Below are 19122 nucleotides of genomic sequence, written 5' to 3'. Positions count from 1 at the left end.
CACTGAAATGGTCCACTTAGAACATGAGAAAAAGATTAATGCTAAGCAAAAAGGTGGTTTGAACTCTGAAAATCAGCAACCTATTAAGTTAAAAACTCCTACTTTGCTAGCCACTAAATCTGATCTTGATGAGTTACATGCCTCTGTTGGACTTTGCTATGCCTTAGTGTGCAAAAATGTTTTCTATTCCATTGATGATATGTCTATTGCTTTGCCACCGGCTATTGCTAACCTTTTGCAAGAGTATATGGATGTGTTTCCCTCTGAGATACCCCCTGGATTACCACCTGAGTTGCCTCCAGATTTTCGGGTTAGTTCCACCTTTAACATTTCAGATTTGAAGCCATATATGGGTGACGAAGATGAGATCGAGTCGAGGACGACTCCAATTCAAGAGGAGGATGATGATGAGGACATCACTTCTATACATACAATGAATGGACCGATAACACGATCTCGTGCACGACAGCTAAATCTCCAGGTACGTTCTACCCTAGTCAATTGTGTTTCAGAGCTTACGCTTGGGGCCATGGATGTTTTGATGATTAGGTACCTTGGAGAGGACCAGCAAGGACTTGGGAAAGGCCAAGGTGTTGAAGAGGAGCAGCAAGGGCATCCACAACAGGAAGGAGATCAAGTCCGAGTCGGTTGCGACTCCATCTCGGGTTCCAGGACCAGTCTGCACTAAAATGGACGTTCAAGATGCATCCGGACTCCGATTGCGACGGACTGGATATGGTTGGAAAGATAACGAGATTATCTAACTAACCCAACTGGTCCCACCCTAAAATTCATCCGGAGTCAACGGGAATCGTCGAAACAAGTCAGCATTCAGATTCTGTTTTGGTGCTGCGACACCGTCTGTTGGGCCGTTGGGCCGTGTATCGCGTCGGAGCCCATTAGGGGTGAGTCCAGGTGTCACGCATGCCCTAATTCTCTATTTATTCAGCAGAAGCCGCCACATTTAGGTTTGGGTTTTGCTTAGATCAATTCTGTCATCGAACAGTGTCGCTATCATCGGCTTGTGAGACCCCATCCCGTAATCAATACAATTTTGGTTGCGTTTCTTTCCTGTTCTTGCTTGTGTTCTTGATTGCGCTTGTAGGGATAAGCCTTCATGGCGAGGTCATTCGTGTGTCACGGGTGATAACCAACGGAGCCGTGGTGTAGTGATTGCGAGGAACCGTTCGCTCGGAGCCTTGGATCATCAACGTCGAGATCTCCACTCAATCAAATTATCATATCTCACAGAAGATCGGGCCGCGTCTACTATCACTTTTTAACTAGCCACATGCCTCTGTCGGTGTTTTGGGTCCGACCGCGCACCCGGGGTTGCCCCTCGAGAGGCAGTGGATAGTTTTGCACAGGTTCGGGCCGCTTTGAGATGCGTAACACCCTACGTCCTGGCGTGAGTACTTTATGTGGTGGGTTACAAGGAGGCTCTCTAGTGTTGAAGACGTAGAGAACCAGGTGGATGGCTAAGTAGTGAGATCGATCTTTTTGAGGGGGTGCCCCCTAGGCCTTATATACTCGACAGTGGGGCGCTACATGTGGATATGATAACAACATGTGCCTAAGTAATAGTGAACCGACTGAGTCTATCTTCCTATAATTCAACCGACTTATCCCCGCTCTGTTCCGATGCATGAGGCCCCTGTGCGGGAAGGTCGGGTCTCCCTTGTGGTCGCAATTCAAACTCGTCGGGCCGTCTGGGTTTGCGTCGATCTAGTCTTGTGTCAATCCGCTTCATTAGACGTTCTTCCCCAGGCCCACGAAGGAATGACCTTGCGAATTATTAGGCCCACGGGCCTTTTGTGAGGTCTTTTACCCTTCCGGTGGACCCGGGGGATATCCGTCCCCCACAAGCCCCCGATCTTTGGGTTGATTTTGAAATAACCGACCCAAAGATCCTAGGTCCAGCTTGCAGCCTTTTTTGATTTTGATAAGGAATGCCTTGAAAATAAGTCTGTTGGGCCACTGCTTCTGAACTCCGAGTGATCCGGTAAAAACGATCTTTTACTGTCTTCTTCTGCTATTATTCCTCAAAATTCTGTGTTCTGTCTCGGGTTTATGCTTCGGAGGTCAGCATTTTGCTCTATAGAACTTCCAAATTCATTTGGTGCACCAAAGGTGCACCCAATGGGTGTAGCCCCCGAGCTTCGAGTGGATTTTTTGTAAATAATCCACTCGAAGGTCTTCATTTCAAGTCTTCTCAGAAATCACTTTTATCTTCCACTTGTGCTTTTTCAGAAGTCAGCCTTGTCTTAGTTTCACCTTATGCTTTAGAAGTTAGCATTCTGCCTCTTGGGGTTGGTGATTCATTGGGTGCACCAAAGGTGAACCCAATGGGTGTAGCCCCCGAGCTTTGAGTGGATTTTTGAAAATAATTCACTCGAAGGTCTTCATCTAGCGCTGTTTTTCAGAAATCATCCTTTCCTTTTGTCGAATGCTTTAGAGATCATCATTATATCATCAACATTATGCTTTAGAGGTCAGCATACATTTTTGTCTTTGAGATCGAGCACGTGATCTGCCCGTATCTTGTTAGGTCTTGCAATTTTTTTGATCTGCGACTGATTGGACATTCTGTAGATGGCCTTTGGCTAGTCTTCATATCACTTCGTGCTTCAATGCATCTGTTGATTAGACTTGTACCTCATCGGCTATATTTGGCTTTCCTCTTATCTCTGTTGATATCTTCCTTCTGTCTTGAGGTATTCATTGCGTATACTGTATGGATGTGACTGCTTGGGAAAATCTATTGAAAATTCCTGGACGTCCCCCCAATGGGTGTAGGCAAGGGACGGCTTGGTGCGCTAAGCGTTTAGCAAACTGCTTCTGAGTAGTAACTTGACGTGACCGCGGGTGTAATCATATCGCCCAAGCAGTTGACTGGAGTCCCAATGGGTGTCGTGTTACGTGGAACGGAGCCAGCCGCCTGACGTGTTTCCAGACGATTTGAATTGCATATTGAATTTTTGCGACTGTTCTGTGGCCGTGGTAGGAGGTGAGCGGTTGCCTTCTTCTTCTATAAATAGTGTGCTTGCTTCTCCGTCATCTTCACATCTCTTACTGCCGCTTGTTTCTTACTCTCTTCACTTCCCTTCTACTCCACCATGGGAAAGAGCAAGAAAGGTGAGAGTTCCTCACACCATTCCAGCGATAAGCGGAAACGTGAGCCGACTCCTCCCTCGGAGGACTTCGGCGACTCGGAGGAGGAGTTCTCCTCCAAGTCAGAGGGCTCGCCGGTCCCTGCCTCTTCCCCGGCGTTGTCTGATGATTCAGACGACTCCCAGGGGATCGCTGCAAAGGTATGGACCTACATCCGGGCCGTCGAGCGTGCTGGGCTCGAGGGCTCAGATGAGTCGGAGGTCTCCTCGGACGAGGAGAACTCCTCGGACTCATTCGAGGAAGACGGCGGTGACGGCGACGGCGGGGGCGACGGCGACGGCGAAGGTGGTGGCGACGGCGGCGAAGGTGGCGGCAGGGGCAGCAGCGGTGACGGCAGGGACGACAGCAAGGGCAGCAGCAAGGGCAGCAACAAGGCCAGTGGCTAGGTGCCACTGGTTTTAAATGTTAGTTTAGATTAGTAGTAGAAGTAGTATTAGTGAAATAATGTAGTAGTAGTTAGTAGTATAGTGAAATGTAATATAGTAGTGTAGGGTATCGAACAGTGGGGAGAAAACCAACTCATAATGAGTTGGTTTTTTAAGTTTGGTAATACTTCCCCTCCCTTTATAATGAAGAAGGTTTTGCCCCATTCTGTGTGCGTTCCTTTGCTTTCCCGTTGATCAGTCGATCATATTTATGTTTGCTACAGCTGTTGTTCTTGGATGTAATGCTTGAGTAACGACTTAGATTCGTCGAGTCGCGTTTCAGATTTGCCTTTTTTGCGACGTTGCCGCTTTAGGGGTAACAGCCGAGTCCTTTGGAGCCACGTCGTCGCTTTAGGAATAACGGCCGAGTGGTTACTGGCGATGTCGGTGTTTTAGAAATAACAGCCGAGTGATATCGGGCCACGTCGGTGTTTTAGAGATAACGACCCTACGGTTACTGGTGACGCCGGCGTTTTAGAGATAACCATCGAGTGACAACAGGCCACGTCGGCCGCTTTGGAAACAGCGGCCGAGTGAAGACTGGTAACGTCAGCGTTTTTAGAAATAACAGCTGAGTTGTATTGGGCCACGTCGGTCGTTTTGGAAATAACGGCCGAGTGATGACATGGCATGCCAGCGTTTTAGAAATAACAGCTGAGTGATGACTGGGCACTTTTTAGAAATGGCATCTGGCCCGGGAAAACCCCATTTCTACTGCGCCGTCGCATGCCTCTTTATTCTGAGCCCTAGTCTTGCTTTTCTGCATCCAGACCTTCTCTGCTTTCTTGCGATACTGCTTCCGCCCCGCTCGCCAGCAAGATTGAGATGGCGCCCAATCGGAAGACTCAGAGTTCATCTGTCGCAACCATTCCTCCCATCGATCCCAACAGCCAGTTGCCTTTCGCAGGTAACCACATGTCTGTTGTTTCTGAGTCCGACCTTCTTCACCTTGTGTCCGTCAGAGTTCTTCCTCCGAAGGAACTTTGTTCTTGGCGGATCTGACGTGGGGTCACTGTCCTGACAGAGGACACCCACGAATCTGTTATTTATATTCCTTTTCTCATCTGCGGCCTTGCTCTTCCTATTTCTCCTTTCTTCCGCGGTCTCCTTGATTTCTATCATTTGAATCTAACCCATCTAAATCCCAATTCTGTTCTGCAAGTTTTCGTTTTTGTTCATTTATGTGAAGCCTTCCTTGGTATTCTGCCACACTTTGGCTTGTGGAAATACTTGTATCACTGTCGGCCTGGGATGGCCGGGGGACAGCACCAGCTCGTGAGGGTGCGAGTTTGGAGATGCGCTGTGGGAGGAAAACCGAGTACCTCGACATCCCACTCAAGGACATCATCAAAGGATGGCGCCTGGAATGGTTTATCGTGGAGAATCACGGGAATTCTCTCCCCCCTCGGTCAGGGAGATAGCCAGATGTTCGCACTCCAAGTTGGACTGAATCCTCCACAGACCTGGAGGTAGCTGAGGCCGGGGCTCTACATGCCTAGGTTGGATTGTTGAAGGAGAAGGGTCTGACTGCCGAGGCTGTGGTCGCCGATTTTGTTTTTAAGAACATTCAGCCACTGAAAGACAGAGCATACCCAGCTTACCTGTATCGTGGCCTCACTGATTCGACCCGGGTTACCAACAGAAGGATTCCTGCTGTGGATCTGGTAAGCCGGCTTGAGATGATACTCAGAGGCAAGGTGTCGAATATCGGTGCTCCTGTTGCATACTCAGCCTGGAATCTGCCTCCTTCCAAGGTTTCATCAGTTTTGTGTCAAATCCTCCTGCTGGTGACAGTGGCTTCGGCCTTAGAGTGCGACCTTCTCCTGAAGAGGTTGAGGCTTTGGTTGTTTCGCTTGGTGAAATCCCCAATGACGAGAGGCAGGTTCATTTTGAGATGCCTTTGAATCCGAGCGACGCAGAAATAAGTGCCATGCTGGACATGTTGGCTGAGGATTCCTCTGATTCGGTCCCTGCTGAAACACTAGCTGTAGCACCCATCCCAGAGTCTAGAAAAACTTTGGGCATTCAGAGATCTGATAGTATTCGCCCAAAGCGTCCTCGCCGAACCAATCATCCAACTTCTCCTGCTGAGGGGAAGAAACAGAAAAAGAGACGTCTTCGGCGAGTGTCATGCTTGAATCAGGATGCCGGCCCTTCTGCTCCTGCTGCTGGGGAAGTGCCAGTGCCAATTTTTACTGAAGCTGAACTCAATGGGTGTGACCCGACTGATGCTGACCCCAATGGGTGTAGCCTTGATGATGCTGACCCCAATGGGTGTAGCCTTGATGATGCAGACCCCAACGGGTGTACTATCCATATTATTGATGAGGATGAGGAAGAGGAGAAGGAAATCCCCTTAATTCGGAAGAACAGCCGACGCTACATAGCTAGTGGGGAGAGTAGTGGTGTTCCTTCTCCAGCTTTGTCTGCTCTCGTTGGTCTGCAAGAATTGTCTCTGGCAAATTTTGATCAGACTCTCGAAGATATGGTCCCTGAAGATCTGTTGTCGGAGCTGGCAGATGGTGGGATGATGGAAATTTGTGCTGATGTGCCTGCTGTCGGATTAGAGTTATCCCGAGCAGCGTCTCATGCCTCATCGACCTTGGAGCGCTGTTTTAAGAGTCAAGAGGCTAATCTAGATTGTTCCGTTCCCATGGAAGTGGCTGAAATTCCTTCAGCCTTAGAGGTGGCTGCTGCAGAGAACTCGATCCCTAGGGATGGCACTTGTGTTTACCCAGCCCCCGAGGGTGTTGCCGGTAATGATCCGGCTCGGGTGGGCAGCGCGAGCTATGACCCAGCCCCCGAGGGTGTCCGAGCGGGTTCTCCTTCTCATACTTCCATGGATGTTCACGTCGGGTATAATACCCTAAAAACCAAACCATGTTTAAAATTCTAATATGGTGTGTCCTACTGATGATCGGAGACCGTAGATGCATAGATATCGTTGAGACGATTTCGATCGACTACTAGTTTGCCTTGTTTGGAGTCTGAATGAGTTTTTTCAAGTGCCGGTCGATCTGAGCCATTGGATATTAGGGTTGGGGGAGTTTTCTTCTATTTATACCTCCCTAACCCTAGCAGCCACGTCCTCCCACCCTAGCAGCCATCCCCTTTTGTGCCTTGCCCCAAGAGAAGAGAGGAAGAACAAGGGAGAGAAGAGAGGGAAGATTAGGGCACGCACTCGCCTGTCGTCGTCATCGTTCCTCTTCAAGAATTGGTTGGATTTCCTTTCCTCTCTCCATTGTCCCCACTTGATGGATGTTTTACCTTGTTTTGGATGAGTTTTAGGCCCTGCAATTAGCCCTTTATGTTGGATTAGATGGGGGATTAGATTTTTGATCTCGAAATTAGTCCCTGCAGAATGACAGATTCGATAGTTTTTATTCATACCAGTTTTTCGTGGTCTTAGAGGCCTCAAAAAAATAAAAAGTCTATTTATGAGTTGTAGATAATTTAGATATTTTTCCGTGTCCGCAAAGAACATCTCAATCAGACATCGGGTTAGAGAGTAATTGCAGTTTGATTATAACAGTTTTCCAGTCTCATAATTATGTGTAGAATCTGTTCTCATGAGATTTATACAATTCTGTCAACAGAATTGAAATTTTGGTTAGTAAGAGAAGTTGTAGATAATTTCATAAGCTTTCCATATTGATAAAGAGTGTATTCATATGAATTTTGAAACTCCAGTTATGTTTGTTTTATTGTGGCTGTTCCTGTTTGCCTGGCAAAAACCGAGCAGGTCTGTTCACTGGTGGGTTTCATATAGTAAATTGCCAAATTGGCTCCTCCAACTATGGAGACTTTGGTAGAGGGATAAATGTTCTTACTGCCAGCAAAATTTCATAATTTGTGGTTGAGTAGTTTGGGAGATATCGAATTTTGAATTTAACTATGCTGCTGTCTAAAACAGATTCAGTCAGTTATCTTGTCGGATGTTTTAGAACTTATAGATGGCAAAATTTAATTATCCATTGAATACCGAAGTTGTAGAGTATTTTGTGTAGATACTCCTAGATTATTTGTTTGATACCACCACTGTTATAATTTTAAAGATACAAAATTAACAAACAACGCTGCTGCTGTTTGACATGTGGTTCAGGGTGGGAGTCTTTTCACCAGGTCTTGGTTTCAAGCGTAGGAACGATTTGTTGATTGTTGGCAAATGTTTATGAAATATTTGTATTAAGTTTTATGCCCCGCAACAGGTGGTTATGCTCCGGATCATGCTTAGTACATTTTCTTCTTCGATGAAGGCAAGTGAATGTAGCGGTGGTTGCTACCGTTTTGACTTGTTGTTTCATCGCCTACACTCTAATATTCAGAATCATCGAATTCTTTCGTAATTGAACTCTATGGTGATGCTTTACTTGATTGTATTATATTGATGCTTAATCATATATTGATGATGATGATGATGATTCGAGTAAGACCCACGAGATTAATTCACACTCCTGAAGGTGAATGAAGTATTATTTGAGGTTTGTATTATATCTGAAGGTAAACGAAGTATTATTTGAGGTTTGTATTGTATCTGAAGGTAAACGAAGTATTGTTTGAGGTTTGTATTGTATTTGAAGGAAGTGAAGTATATTGATAAATGCAACATGCCATATACATTGCATGATTCACTTGCATCTGAAGTTTTGTCGTGACCTATGGTCCGACCGTACCGGTACAACTTAGCATCGTACGTTGCCCGAGGAGGGGTACGATGCGGCTTCATACCCTTAGAGGTATGAAGGCAGAGGACATATGCATTGCATTCATATGCATTCATTGAAGTGATATTTGCAGATGGTGTGGTTTTATACTCTAAGAGGGAAGTGTTATACAACCTATTGTGGTCGTTCGAGGAAATGAGATGGCATTGGTTATTTTGGGACATTGAGTTCTATATCTACAAGTATTTCTGATCTCAATTGTGATCCCTTTTAAAATGTTGATTAATTCAATTCTTTTGGTTTAAATATCTCGTCAAAATAATTTACTTGCTGAGATGTTTCATCTCACTCTTGCATTACTCAATGCAGGTACTTGATTTATGTTGGGAATGAGAGAAGTAGTAGCACGTCCACCTTCACTCTCATAATAACACTGCCCAGGCACAACCATGATTTAATTAGAAACTTCTTGTCAAGGATGTTTGTTTTTAACTAGTCGTGCACACTAGTTAATTCAGTTTATGTCGTTATGGTTATCTTCCCATTGCTAGCAGATTATTAATGCCTAGTATGTTTTCTTATCATGATATCTGTTTATACTCTGTTGCTTCCACGTTTATGCAAATTTCCAAAGGAGATGCTGTCGAAATTTTATATATGAATGTTAGTTGTGTAGTTTAGTAGCATTTCGTGGTGTTTGTGGATCCTGGGGTGTTACAGTTGGTATCAAAGCATAGGCTTTAGATTCTTGGCAATTTGAAGATAAATTTGACACACTTGCACATATAGGAAGGGTGTGGGTTCAAATATCTTTGATATATGTTAATGTCTTTGAAGTGCAGATGAAATAATTTCACCCTCCCTAATCCTTTACGGTGATGTGGTAAGTTGTTTATGACTTAATGCCTGATATAATTCATTTCTAAATTTTGATATTGTTTATTAATACGATTGATATAGCTATTCTTTTGTGAAATTGAAGTCGTTATTATGCTTGTGATATACATGTATGCCTATGTCGTTTTCAACATGTTTTTCATGGTTGAGTTTTATTACAATAATATTATTATATATGTTTGATTGAGGATGTTTCCAAGAGGAGTGTGAATTGCATGTTTTGGGTTACAAGGTAACCATCGATTTGGATTTAAGTTGTTGGGCGGTTGGTGGATAACTCCAACTATCTTTGCAAGGAATGATTGTTTATGCCGAGAAACCAGTTCTGAAAGAAATAAATATTGGTACTTTTATATGGATTTTGGGGGGAAAGTCTTTACATAGCTAGCCAGAGTGGATTACATGTCTCCCTTCTATCTTGTGTTTTAGTAGTCACAAAGCCTAGATGTGGTTTAAAGTGGTTGCATGTTAGTCATGCTAATTGTAGAATAAATCTTTTATTTTCTTGATCCATTGATTATATATTAATACGTTGAGGATCTGATGGTTATCTCCCTGATGCATGCTTGTGGAGCCATTGTTGGACCACTTATCTGTTGGTTTGAATGAAGTCATTGCCTAGCCTAGAGTTGGTTGGGTGTGGTTAGTCACCTATTTCTAAATGATGTTGTTCTTACATCAGATTGAGATGTTTGTCATGTGTGTGAAGGATTACAGGGTTATTATTGACCCTGTATGTCTGGTACTTTGAGTGCATCGTAGGATGGAATGAAATGTAAGTTTCTGAACTACAGTAGATGAAGACTTATATTATGTGTAGGTTAACCTTACTAGTTTGGATATTTTTTTAGTTGAGTTGTTGGATGAAGTATGGTGACATTAGTTAAGCAAAGTATTGTGTTGTTGTTGTGCTGTCAATGCTCTTTGTGGAGTTTTTGGCATTTGTTCGATGAACTGTGCCGCACAGAATGTTATTGGCTTCTTGTTGGCTTTATTGCTCCATTAGTTCTGTAGACTTTCTACCTTTTGTGGGGTGTAAAGAACGTTAGATTACATGATTATCTTTTTCATGACGTCAAGAACAAGGTTTATGAAGATTAGGAGTTTTGTTTCAATGGAACTACCTGTTTCGTGGTGCTTTGATGTGAGGTGTTTGATCTTCTTATACATTCATCTGGTGTGGATGTTTGACAATTGAATTAAAATGAATTGTTGAAGTTGGTAAGGGTTGCTCTTAGTGCATATTACCTCTTCATAAAAATAGTGTTGTTTTAAGACATTGATCTTGATGTATAGCTGCATCCAAATTCAATGATGGCAAATCCTAGTGTTGATTGCACCTATGACAATGCCTTGGGAATTCATTTTATATTGTTTTATGATTGTTGTCAAGGTGTGTCATTTTCTTTGGTAAATTAGTCCGACTTAGAGGTTATTTCTTGAAAAACTCTTTTCATGATCTCGTCAAGGCTACTAGTCTACTATATGAGTCTATTTAGGGTGTTTGACCGAGTTTTACCGTTGGTGAATGTCTTGATTTGTGGCTGAATTCGAGGACGAATTCTTTTAAGGGGGTAGAATATAATACCCTAAAAACCAAACCATGTTTAAAATTCTAATATGGTGTGTCCTACTGATGATCGGAGACCGTAGATGCATAGATATCGTTGAGACGATTTCGATCGACTACTAGTTTGCCTTGTTTGGAGTCTGAATGAGTTTTTTCAAGTGCCGGTCGATCTGAGCCATTGGATATTAGGGTTGGGGGAGTTTTCTTCTATTTATACCTCCCTAACCCTAGCAGCCACGTCCTCCCACCCTAGCAGCCATCCCCTTTTGTGCCTTGCCCCAAGAGAAGAGAGGAAGAACAAGGGAGAGAAGAGAGGGAAGATTAGGGCACGCACTCGCCTGTCGTCGTCATCGTTCCTCTTCAAGAATTGGTTGGATTTCCTTTCCTCTCTCCATTGTCCCCACTGGATGGATGTTTTACCTTGTTTTGGATGAGTTTTAGGCCCTGCAATTAGCCCTTTATGTTGGATTAGATGGGGGATTAGATTTTTGATCTCGAAATTAGTCCCTGCAGAATGACAGATTCGATAGTTTTTATTCATACCAGTTTTCCGTGGTCTTAGAGGCCTCAAAAAAATAAAAAGTCTATTTATGAGTTGTAGATAATTTAGATATCTTTCCGTGGCCGCAAAGAACATCTCAATCGGACATCAGGTTAGAGAGTAATTGCAGTATGATTATAACAGTTTTCCAGTCTCATAATTATGTGTAGAATCTGTTCTCATGAGATTTAGAAAATTCTATCAACAGAATTGAAATTTTGGTTAGTAAGAGAAGTTGTAGATAATTTCAGAAGCTTTCCAGATTGATAAAGAGTGTATTCATATGAAGTTTGAAACTCTAGTTATGTTTGTTTTACTGTGGCTGTTCCTGTTTGCCTGGCAAAAACCGAGCAGGTCTGTTCACTGGTGGGTTTCATATAGTAAATTGCCAAATTGGCTCCTCCAACTATGGAGACTTTGGTAGAGGGATAAATGTTCTTACTGCCAGCGAAATTTCATAATTTTTGGTTGAGTAGTTTGGGAGATATCGAATTTTGAATTTAACTATGCTGCTGTCTAAAACAGATTCAGTCAGTTATCTTGTCGGATGTTTTAGAACTTATAGATGGCAAAATTTAATTATCCATTGAATACCAAAGTTGTAGAGTATTTTGTGTAGATACTCCTAGAGTATTTGTTTGATACCACCACTGTTATAATTTTAAAGATACAAAATTAACAAACAGCGCTGCTGCTGTTTGACATGTGGTTCAGGGTGGGAGTCTTTTCACCAGGTCTAGGTTTCAAGCGTAGGAACGATTTGTTGATTGTTGGCAAATGTTTATGAAATATTTGTACTAAGTTTTATGCCCCGCAACAGGTGGTTATGCTCCGGATCATGCTTAGTACATTTTCTTCTTCGATGAAGGCAAGTGAATGTAGCGGTGGTTGCTACCGTTTTGACTTGTTGTTTCATCGCCTACACTCTAATATTCAGAATCATCGAATTCTTTTGTAATTGAACTCTATGGTGATGCTTTACTTGATTGTATTATATTGATGCTTAATCATATATTGATGATGATGATGATGATTCGAGTAAGACCCACGAGATTAATTCACACTCCTGAAGGTGAATGAAGTATTATTTGAGGTTTGTATTATATCTGAAGGTAAACGAAGTATTATTTGAGGTTTTTATTGTATCTGAAGGTAAACGAAGTATTGTTTGAGGTTTGTATTGTATTTGAAGGAAGTGAAGTATATTGATAAATACAACATGCCATATACATTGCATGATTCACTTGCATCTGAAGTTTTGTCGTGACCTATGGTCCGACCGTACCGGTACAACTTAGCATCGTACGTTGCCCGAGGAGGGGTACGATGCGGCTTCATACCCTTAGAGGTACGAAGGCAGAGGACATATGCATTGCATTCATATGCATTCATTGAAGTGATATTTGCAGATGGTGTGGTTTTATACTCTAAGAGGGAAGTTTTATACAACCTATTGTGGTCGTTCGAGGAAATGAGATGGCATTGGTTATTTTGGGACTATTGAGTTCTATATCTACAAGTATTTCTGATCTCAATTGTGATCCCTTTTAAAATGTTGATTAATTCAATTCTTTTGCTTTAAATATCTCGTCAAAATAATTTACTTGCTGAGATGTTTCATCTCACTCTTGCATTACTCAATGCAGGTACTTGATTCATGTTGGGAATGAGAGAAGTAGTAGCACGTCCACCTTCACTCTCATAATAACGCTGCCCAGGCACAACCATGATTTAATAAGAAACTTCTTGTCAAGGATGTTTGTTTTTAACTAGTCGTGCACACTAGTTAATTCAGTTTATGTCGTTATGGTTATCTTCCCATTGCTAGCAGATTATTAATGCCTAGTATGTTTTCTTATCATGATATCTGTTTATACTCTGTTGCTTCCACGTTTATGCAAATTTCCAAAGGAGATGCTGTCGAAATTTTATTTATGAATGTTAGTTGTGTACTTTAGTAGCATTTCGGGGAGTTTGTGGATCCTGGGGTGTTACAGTTGGTATCAAAGCATAGGCTTTAGATTCTTGGCAATTTGAAGATAAATTTGACACACTTGCACATATAGGAAGGGTGTGGGTTCAAATATCTTTGATATATGTTAATGTCTTTGAAGTGCAGATGAAATAATTTCACCATCCCTAATCCTTTATGGTGATGTGGTATGTTGTTAATGACTTAATGCCTGATATAATTCATTTCTAAATTTTGATATTGTTTATTAATACGATTGATATCGCTGTTCTTTTGTGAGATTGAAGTCGTTATTATGCTTGTGATATACATGTATGCCTATGTCGTTTTCAACATGTTTTTCATGGTTGAGTTTTATTACAATAATATTGTTATATATGTTTGATTGAGGATGTTTCCAAGAGGAGTGTGAATTGCATGTTTTGGGTTACAAGGTAACCATCGATTTGGATTTAAGTTGTTTGGCGGTTGGTGGATAGCTCCAACTATCTTTGCAAGGAATGATTGTTTATTCCGAGAAACCAGTTCTGAAAGAAATAAATATTGGTACTTTTATATGGATTTTGGGGGGAAAGTCTTTACATAGCTAGCCAGAGTGGATTACATGTCTCCCTTCTATCTTGTGTTTTAGTAGCCACAAAGCCTAGATGTGGTTTAAAGTGGTTGCATGTTAGTCATGCTAATTGTAGAATAAATCTTTTATTTTCTTGATCCATTGATTATATATTAATACGTTGAGGATCTGATGGTTATCTCCCTGATGCATGCTTGTGGAGCCATTGTTGGACCACTTATCTATTGGTTTGAATGAAGTCATTGCCTAGCCTAGAGTTGGTTGGGTGTGGTTAGTCACCTATTTCTAAATGATGTTGTTCTTACATCAGATTGAGATGTTTGTCATGTGTGTGAAGGATTACAGGGTTATTATTGACCATGTATGTCTGGTACTTTGAGTGCATCGTAGGATGGAATGAAATGTAAGTTTCTGAACTACAGTAGATGAAGACTTATATTATGTGTAGGTTAACCTTACTAGTTTGGATATTTTTTTAGTTGAGTTGTTGGATGAAGTATGGTGACATTAGTTAAGCAAAGTATTGTGTTGTTGTTGTGCTGTCACTGCTCTTTGTAGAGTTTTTGGCATTTGTTCGATGAACTGTGCCGCACAGAATGTTATTGGCTTCTTGTTGGCTTTATTGCTCCATTAGTTCTGTAGACTTTCTACCTTTTGTGGGGTGTAAAGAACGTTAGATTACATGATTATCTTTTTCATGACGTCAAGAACAAGGTTTATGAAGATTAGGAGTTTTGTTTCAATGGAACTACTTGTTTCGTGGTGCTTTGATGTGAGGTGTTTGATCTTCTTAGACATTCATCTGGTGTGGATGTTTGACAATTGAATTAAAATGAATTGTTGAAGTTGGTAAGGGTTGCTCTTAGTGCATATTACCTCTTCATAAAAAGAGTGTTGTTTTAAGACATTGATCTTGATGTATAGCTGCATCCAAATTCAATGATGGCAAATCCTAGTGTTGATTGCACCTATGACAATGCCTTGGGAATTCGTTTTATATTGTTTTATGATTGTTGTCAAGGTGTGTCATTTTCTTTGGTAAATTAGTCCGACTTAGAGGTTATTTCTTGAAAAACTCTTTTCATGATCTCGTCAAGGCTACTAGTCTACTATATGAGTCTATTTAGGGTGTTTGACCGAGTTTTACCGTTGGTGAATGTCTTGATTTGTGGCTGAATTCGAGGACGAATTCTTTTAAGGGGGGTAGAATATAATACCCTAAAAACCAAACCATGTTTAAAATTCTAATATGGTGTGTCCTACTGATGATCGGAGACCGTAGATGCATAGATATCGTTGAGACGATTTCGATCGACTACTAGTTTGCCTTGTTTGGAGTCTGAATGTGTTTTTTCAAGTGGCGGTCGATCTGAGCCATTGGATATTAGGGTTGGGGGAGTTTTCTTCTATTTATACCTCCCTAACCCTAGCAGCCACGTCCTCCCACCCTAGCAGCCATCCCCTTTTGTGCCTTGCCCCAAGAGAAGAGAGGAAGAACAAGGGAGAGAAGAGAGGGAAGATTAGGGCACACACTCGCCTGTCGTCGTCATCGTTCCTCTTCAAGAATTGGTTGGATTTCCTTTCCTCTCTCCATTGTCCCCACTTGATGGATGTTTTACCTTGTTTTGGATGAGTTTTAGGCCCTACAATTAGCCCTTTATGTTGGATTAGATGGGGGATTAGATTTTTGATCTCGAAATTAGTCCCTGCAGAATGACAGATTCGATAGTTTTTATTCATACCAGTTTTCCGTGGTCTTAGGGGCCTCAAAAAAAATAAAAAGTCTATTTATGAGTTGTAGATAATTTAGATATCATTCCGTGACCGCAAAGAACATCTCAATCGGACATCAGGTTAGAGAGTAATTGCAGTTTGATTATAACAGTTTTCCAGTCTCATAATTATGTGTAGAATCTGTTCTCATGAGATTTAGACAATTCTATCAACAGAATTGAAATTTTGGTTAGTAAGAGAAGTTGTATATAATTTCATAAGCTTTCCAGATTAATAAATAGTGTATTCATATGAATTTTGAAACTCCAGTTATGTTTATTTTACTGTGGCTGTTCCTGTTTGCCTGGCAAAAACCGAGCAGGTCTGTTCACTGGTGGGTTTCATATAGTAAATTGCCAAATTGGCTCCTCCAACTATGGAGACTTTGGTAGAGGGATAAATGTTCTTACTGCCAGCAAAATTTCATAATTTGTGGTTGAGTAGTTTGGGAGATATCGAATTTTGAATTTAACTATGCTGCTGTCTAAAACAGATTCACTCAGTTATCTTGTCGGATGTTTTAGAACTTATAGATGGCAAAATTTAATTATCCATTGAATACCGAAGTTGTAGAGTATTTTGTGTAGATACTCCTAGAGTATTTGTTTGATACCACCACTGTTATAATTTTAAAGATACAAAATTAACAAACAGCGCTGCTGCTGTTTGACATGTGGTTCAGGGTGGGAGTCTTTTCACCAGGTCTTGGTTTCAAGCGTAGGAACGATTTGTTGATTGTTGGCAAATGTTTATGAAATATTTGTACTAAGTTTTATGCCCCGCAACAGGTGGTTATGCTCCGGATCATGCTTAGTACATTTTCTTCTTCGATGAACGCAAGTGAATGTAGCGGTGGTTGCTACCGTTTTGACTTGTTGTTTCATCGCCTACACTCTAATATTCAGAATCATCGAATTCTTTCGTAATTGAACTCTATGGTGATGCTTTACTTGATTGTATTATATTGATGCTTAATCATATATTGATGATGATGATGATTCGAGTAAGACCCACGAGATTAATTCACACTCCTGAAGGTGAATGAAGTATTATTTGAGGTTTGTATTATATCTGAAGGTAAACGAAGTATTATTTGAGGTTTGTATTGTATCTGAAGGTAAACGAAGTATTGTTTGAGGTTTGTATTGTATTTGAAGGAAGTGAAGTATATTGATAAATGCAACATGCCATATACATTGCATGATTCACTTACATCTGAAGTTTTGTCGTGACCTATGGTCCGACCGTACCGGTACAACTTAGCATCGTACGTTGCCCGAGGAGGGGTACGATGCGGCTTCATACCCTTAGAGGTATGAAGGCAGAGGACATATGCATTGCATTCATATGCATTCATTGAAGTGATATTTGCAGATGGTGTGGTTTTATACTCTAAGAGGGAAGTGTTATACAACCTATTGTGGTCGTTCGAGGAAACGAGATGACATTGGTTATTTTGAGACTATTGAGTTCTATATCTACAAGTATTTCTGATCTCAATTGTGATCCCTTTTAAAATGTTGATTAATTCAATTCTTTTGGTTTAAATATCTCGTCAAAATAATTTACTTGCTGAGATGTTTCATCTCACTCTTGCATTACTCAATGCAGGTACTTGATTCATGTTGGGAATGAGAGAAGTAGTAGCACGTCCACCTTCACTCTCATAATAACGCTACCCAGGCACAACCATGATTTAATTAGAAACTTCTTGTCAAGGATGTTTGTTTTTAACTAGTCGTGCACACTAGTTAATTCAGTTTATGTCGTTATGGTTATCTTCCCATTGCTAGCAGATTATTAATGCCTAGTATGTTTTCTTATCATGATATCTGTTTATACTCTGTTGCTTCCACGTTTATGAAAATTTCCAAAGGAGATGCTGTCGAAATTTTATATATGAATGTTAGTTGTGTAGTTTAGTAGCATTTCAGGGTGTTTGTGGATCCTGGGGTTTTACATCGGGTCTTCTCCTCCACATTCTGGTTGCATGGCAGCAGCACGAGCTTCGGGTCAGGAGGTCACCTTAGAGGCCGGCGCGCCTGATGACAGAGTTTTGATTTCTGCTGGTGACGCTGAATTGGTTCCCACTGATGCTCTGTAGATTACTTCGGTTGGTAATCCTTCATCAAGTCACCAACTGAATTCCCATGATTTGGGGGTTCCTTCGTTCTTCTCCAATCTCCAGGTAATTTGGTTTTTTCTGACCTGACTATACTCCGGGTGAAACACTATTCTTATACTCATCTGTTTTCAATGTCAGGCATTGGTTGACGAGATGGCTGGTCAGCTGAGATCGCAGGGTGCCTCTGTCCCAGAAAGAGCTCTGTCTCTGACACATTGGAATCCAGTGCTGCTTCAGCAGCGGGTATCTGATTTGGAGATGGCGAATGCTGGTTAGTGCCCTTTGTTTCTTCTTTGGCTACTTGACTGATCTGCTTTTTGGCTGAACACCCTTGTTTGACCGTTTCTTGATAGATATGGCTTGGCGGTACTCTGATCTTGAAGAGAAATATTCTCAAGGTCAGACGGACTTGGCTCGGGTTTCTGCTTCTCTAAATGATGCCAACATGCTGAACTCCACTCTCAATGCTCAGCTTGACTCTGAAAAGGTGGCCAATGAATTAAGCTTTACTTGACTTTCTCTGCTGTGTTCTTAATGCTTGCTTGACGTTGGAGAACTGATTCTTGTCTGCAGGAGGAAAAACATGCCCTTGCAACTTCTCGTGACAACCTTGACAAGTTATATCGCGATGCCAGCAACTCGTTGACTATCTTGGAGAGGAGCCATCGTTTCACCATGGAGGACTTGGATAATCATCGTTATAAGCTGCAAGAGTCCCTGGATGATATGATTTGCCTTAGGCAATTGGTGTCGAGCAAAGATTCCATCATCAAGGATCTGCGCGCTTCCAAGAGATCAGTCGTCCAGGAGCTAGAAGCTGCTCGGCTGGCTGTCAAGGCTGCTGAAGACACTTCCGCTACTTTGAGGGCCCAGCGCGACAGAGCTATGGACAAAGCCATTCGCGCGGGGCGAATCTTAATGAGGAGACCTGGTGTGATTGTTCCTGACGACATAGTGGCAGATGTGAATGTTGCTCCTGATTCTTCGAGTCGCCCCTCTTCATCGGTCGCTCCTGAGAAAAACATTACCAAATAGAAACACTGAATGCCTTGTATATGTGGTTAGTGTGCTCGAATATTCTGTTAGAAAGCGCTTTCAGTACTGAATGCCATTATTGTTTTCCTGTTGTTAGAATCCAACAGTAGCTACAGTTGCAGAAGTAAATGCAGTGTGATGATTTTGAAATTTCTTCTTATTTCGCAAGGCGTAGAGATCGCCCTAAGATGAGTAATTGCAAACGTGCTTGTGTTGGATCGAGTAGGCGCGAGTGCACCATGCCGATTTAAATCATTACCGACTTAAACCGACTGCTCCGTTAGTAGGGTATAGTAGTCACTCTGAGTTACGCATGAGCATGTCACACCGCCTTAAGTCATTGTCGACTTAAGTCGATTGCTCCGTTAGTAGGGT

At 41.8% G+C, this 19122-nt stretch overlaps 1 protein-coding gene and 1 long non-coding RNA gene across 2 annotated transcripts; both read left to right on the top strand.

Moving 5' to 3' along the window:
• Positions 1 to 10884: 10884 nt before the first annotated feature.
• On the top strand, positions 10885 to 17983 carry LOC118473358 (uncharacterized). Its single transcript, XR_004852681.1, has 3 exons — positions 10885 to 11097; positions 12089 to 17775; positions 17851 to 17983. It is a non-coding gene; the product is annotated as an uncharacterized lncRNA (long non-coding RNA).
• Positions 17984 to 18059: 76 nt separating this feature from the next.
• On the top strand, positions 18060 to 18919 carry LOC118473357 (uncharacterized). Its single transcript, XM_035962597.1, has 2 exons — positions 18060 to 18199; positions 18286 to 18919. Exons 1-2 carry the CDS (start codon positions 18068 to 18070, stop codon positions 18745 to 18747), a joined length of 594 nt encoding a protein of 197 aa, XP_035818490.1. The 5' UTR covers positions 18060 to 18067; the 3' UTR covers positions 18748 to 18919.
• The last annotated feature ends 203 nt before the right edge of the window (positions 18920 to 19122 follow it).

This window comes from Zea mays, chromosome 9, assembly GCF_902167145.1.
Source record: "Zea mays cultivar B73 chromosome 9, Zm-B73-REFERENCE-NAM-5.0, whole genome shotgun sequence".
In the NCBI taxonomy this organism is placed as follows: Eukaryota; Viridiplantae; Streptophyta; class Magnoliopsida; order Poales; family Poaceae; genus Zea; species Zea mays.
This window is presented reverse-complemented; position numbering and strand designations above follow the sequence as displayed.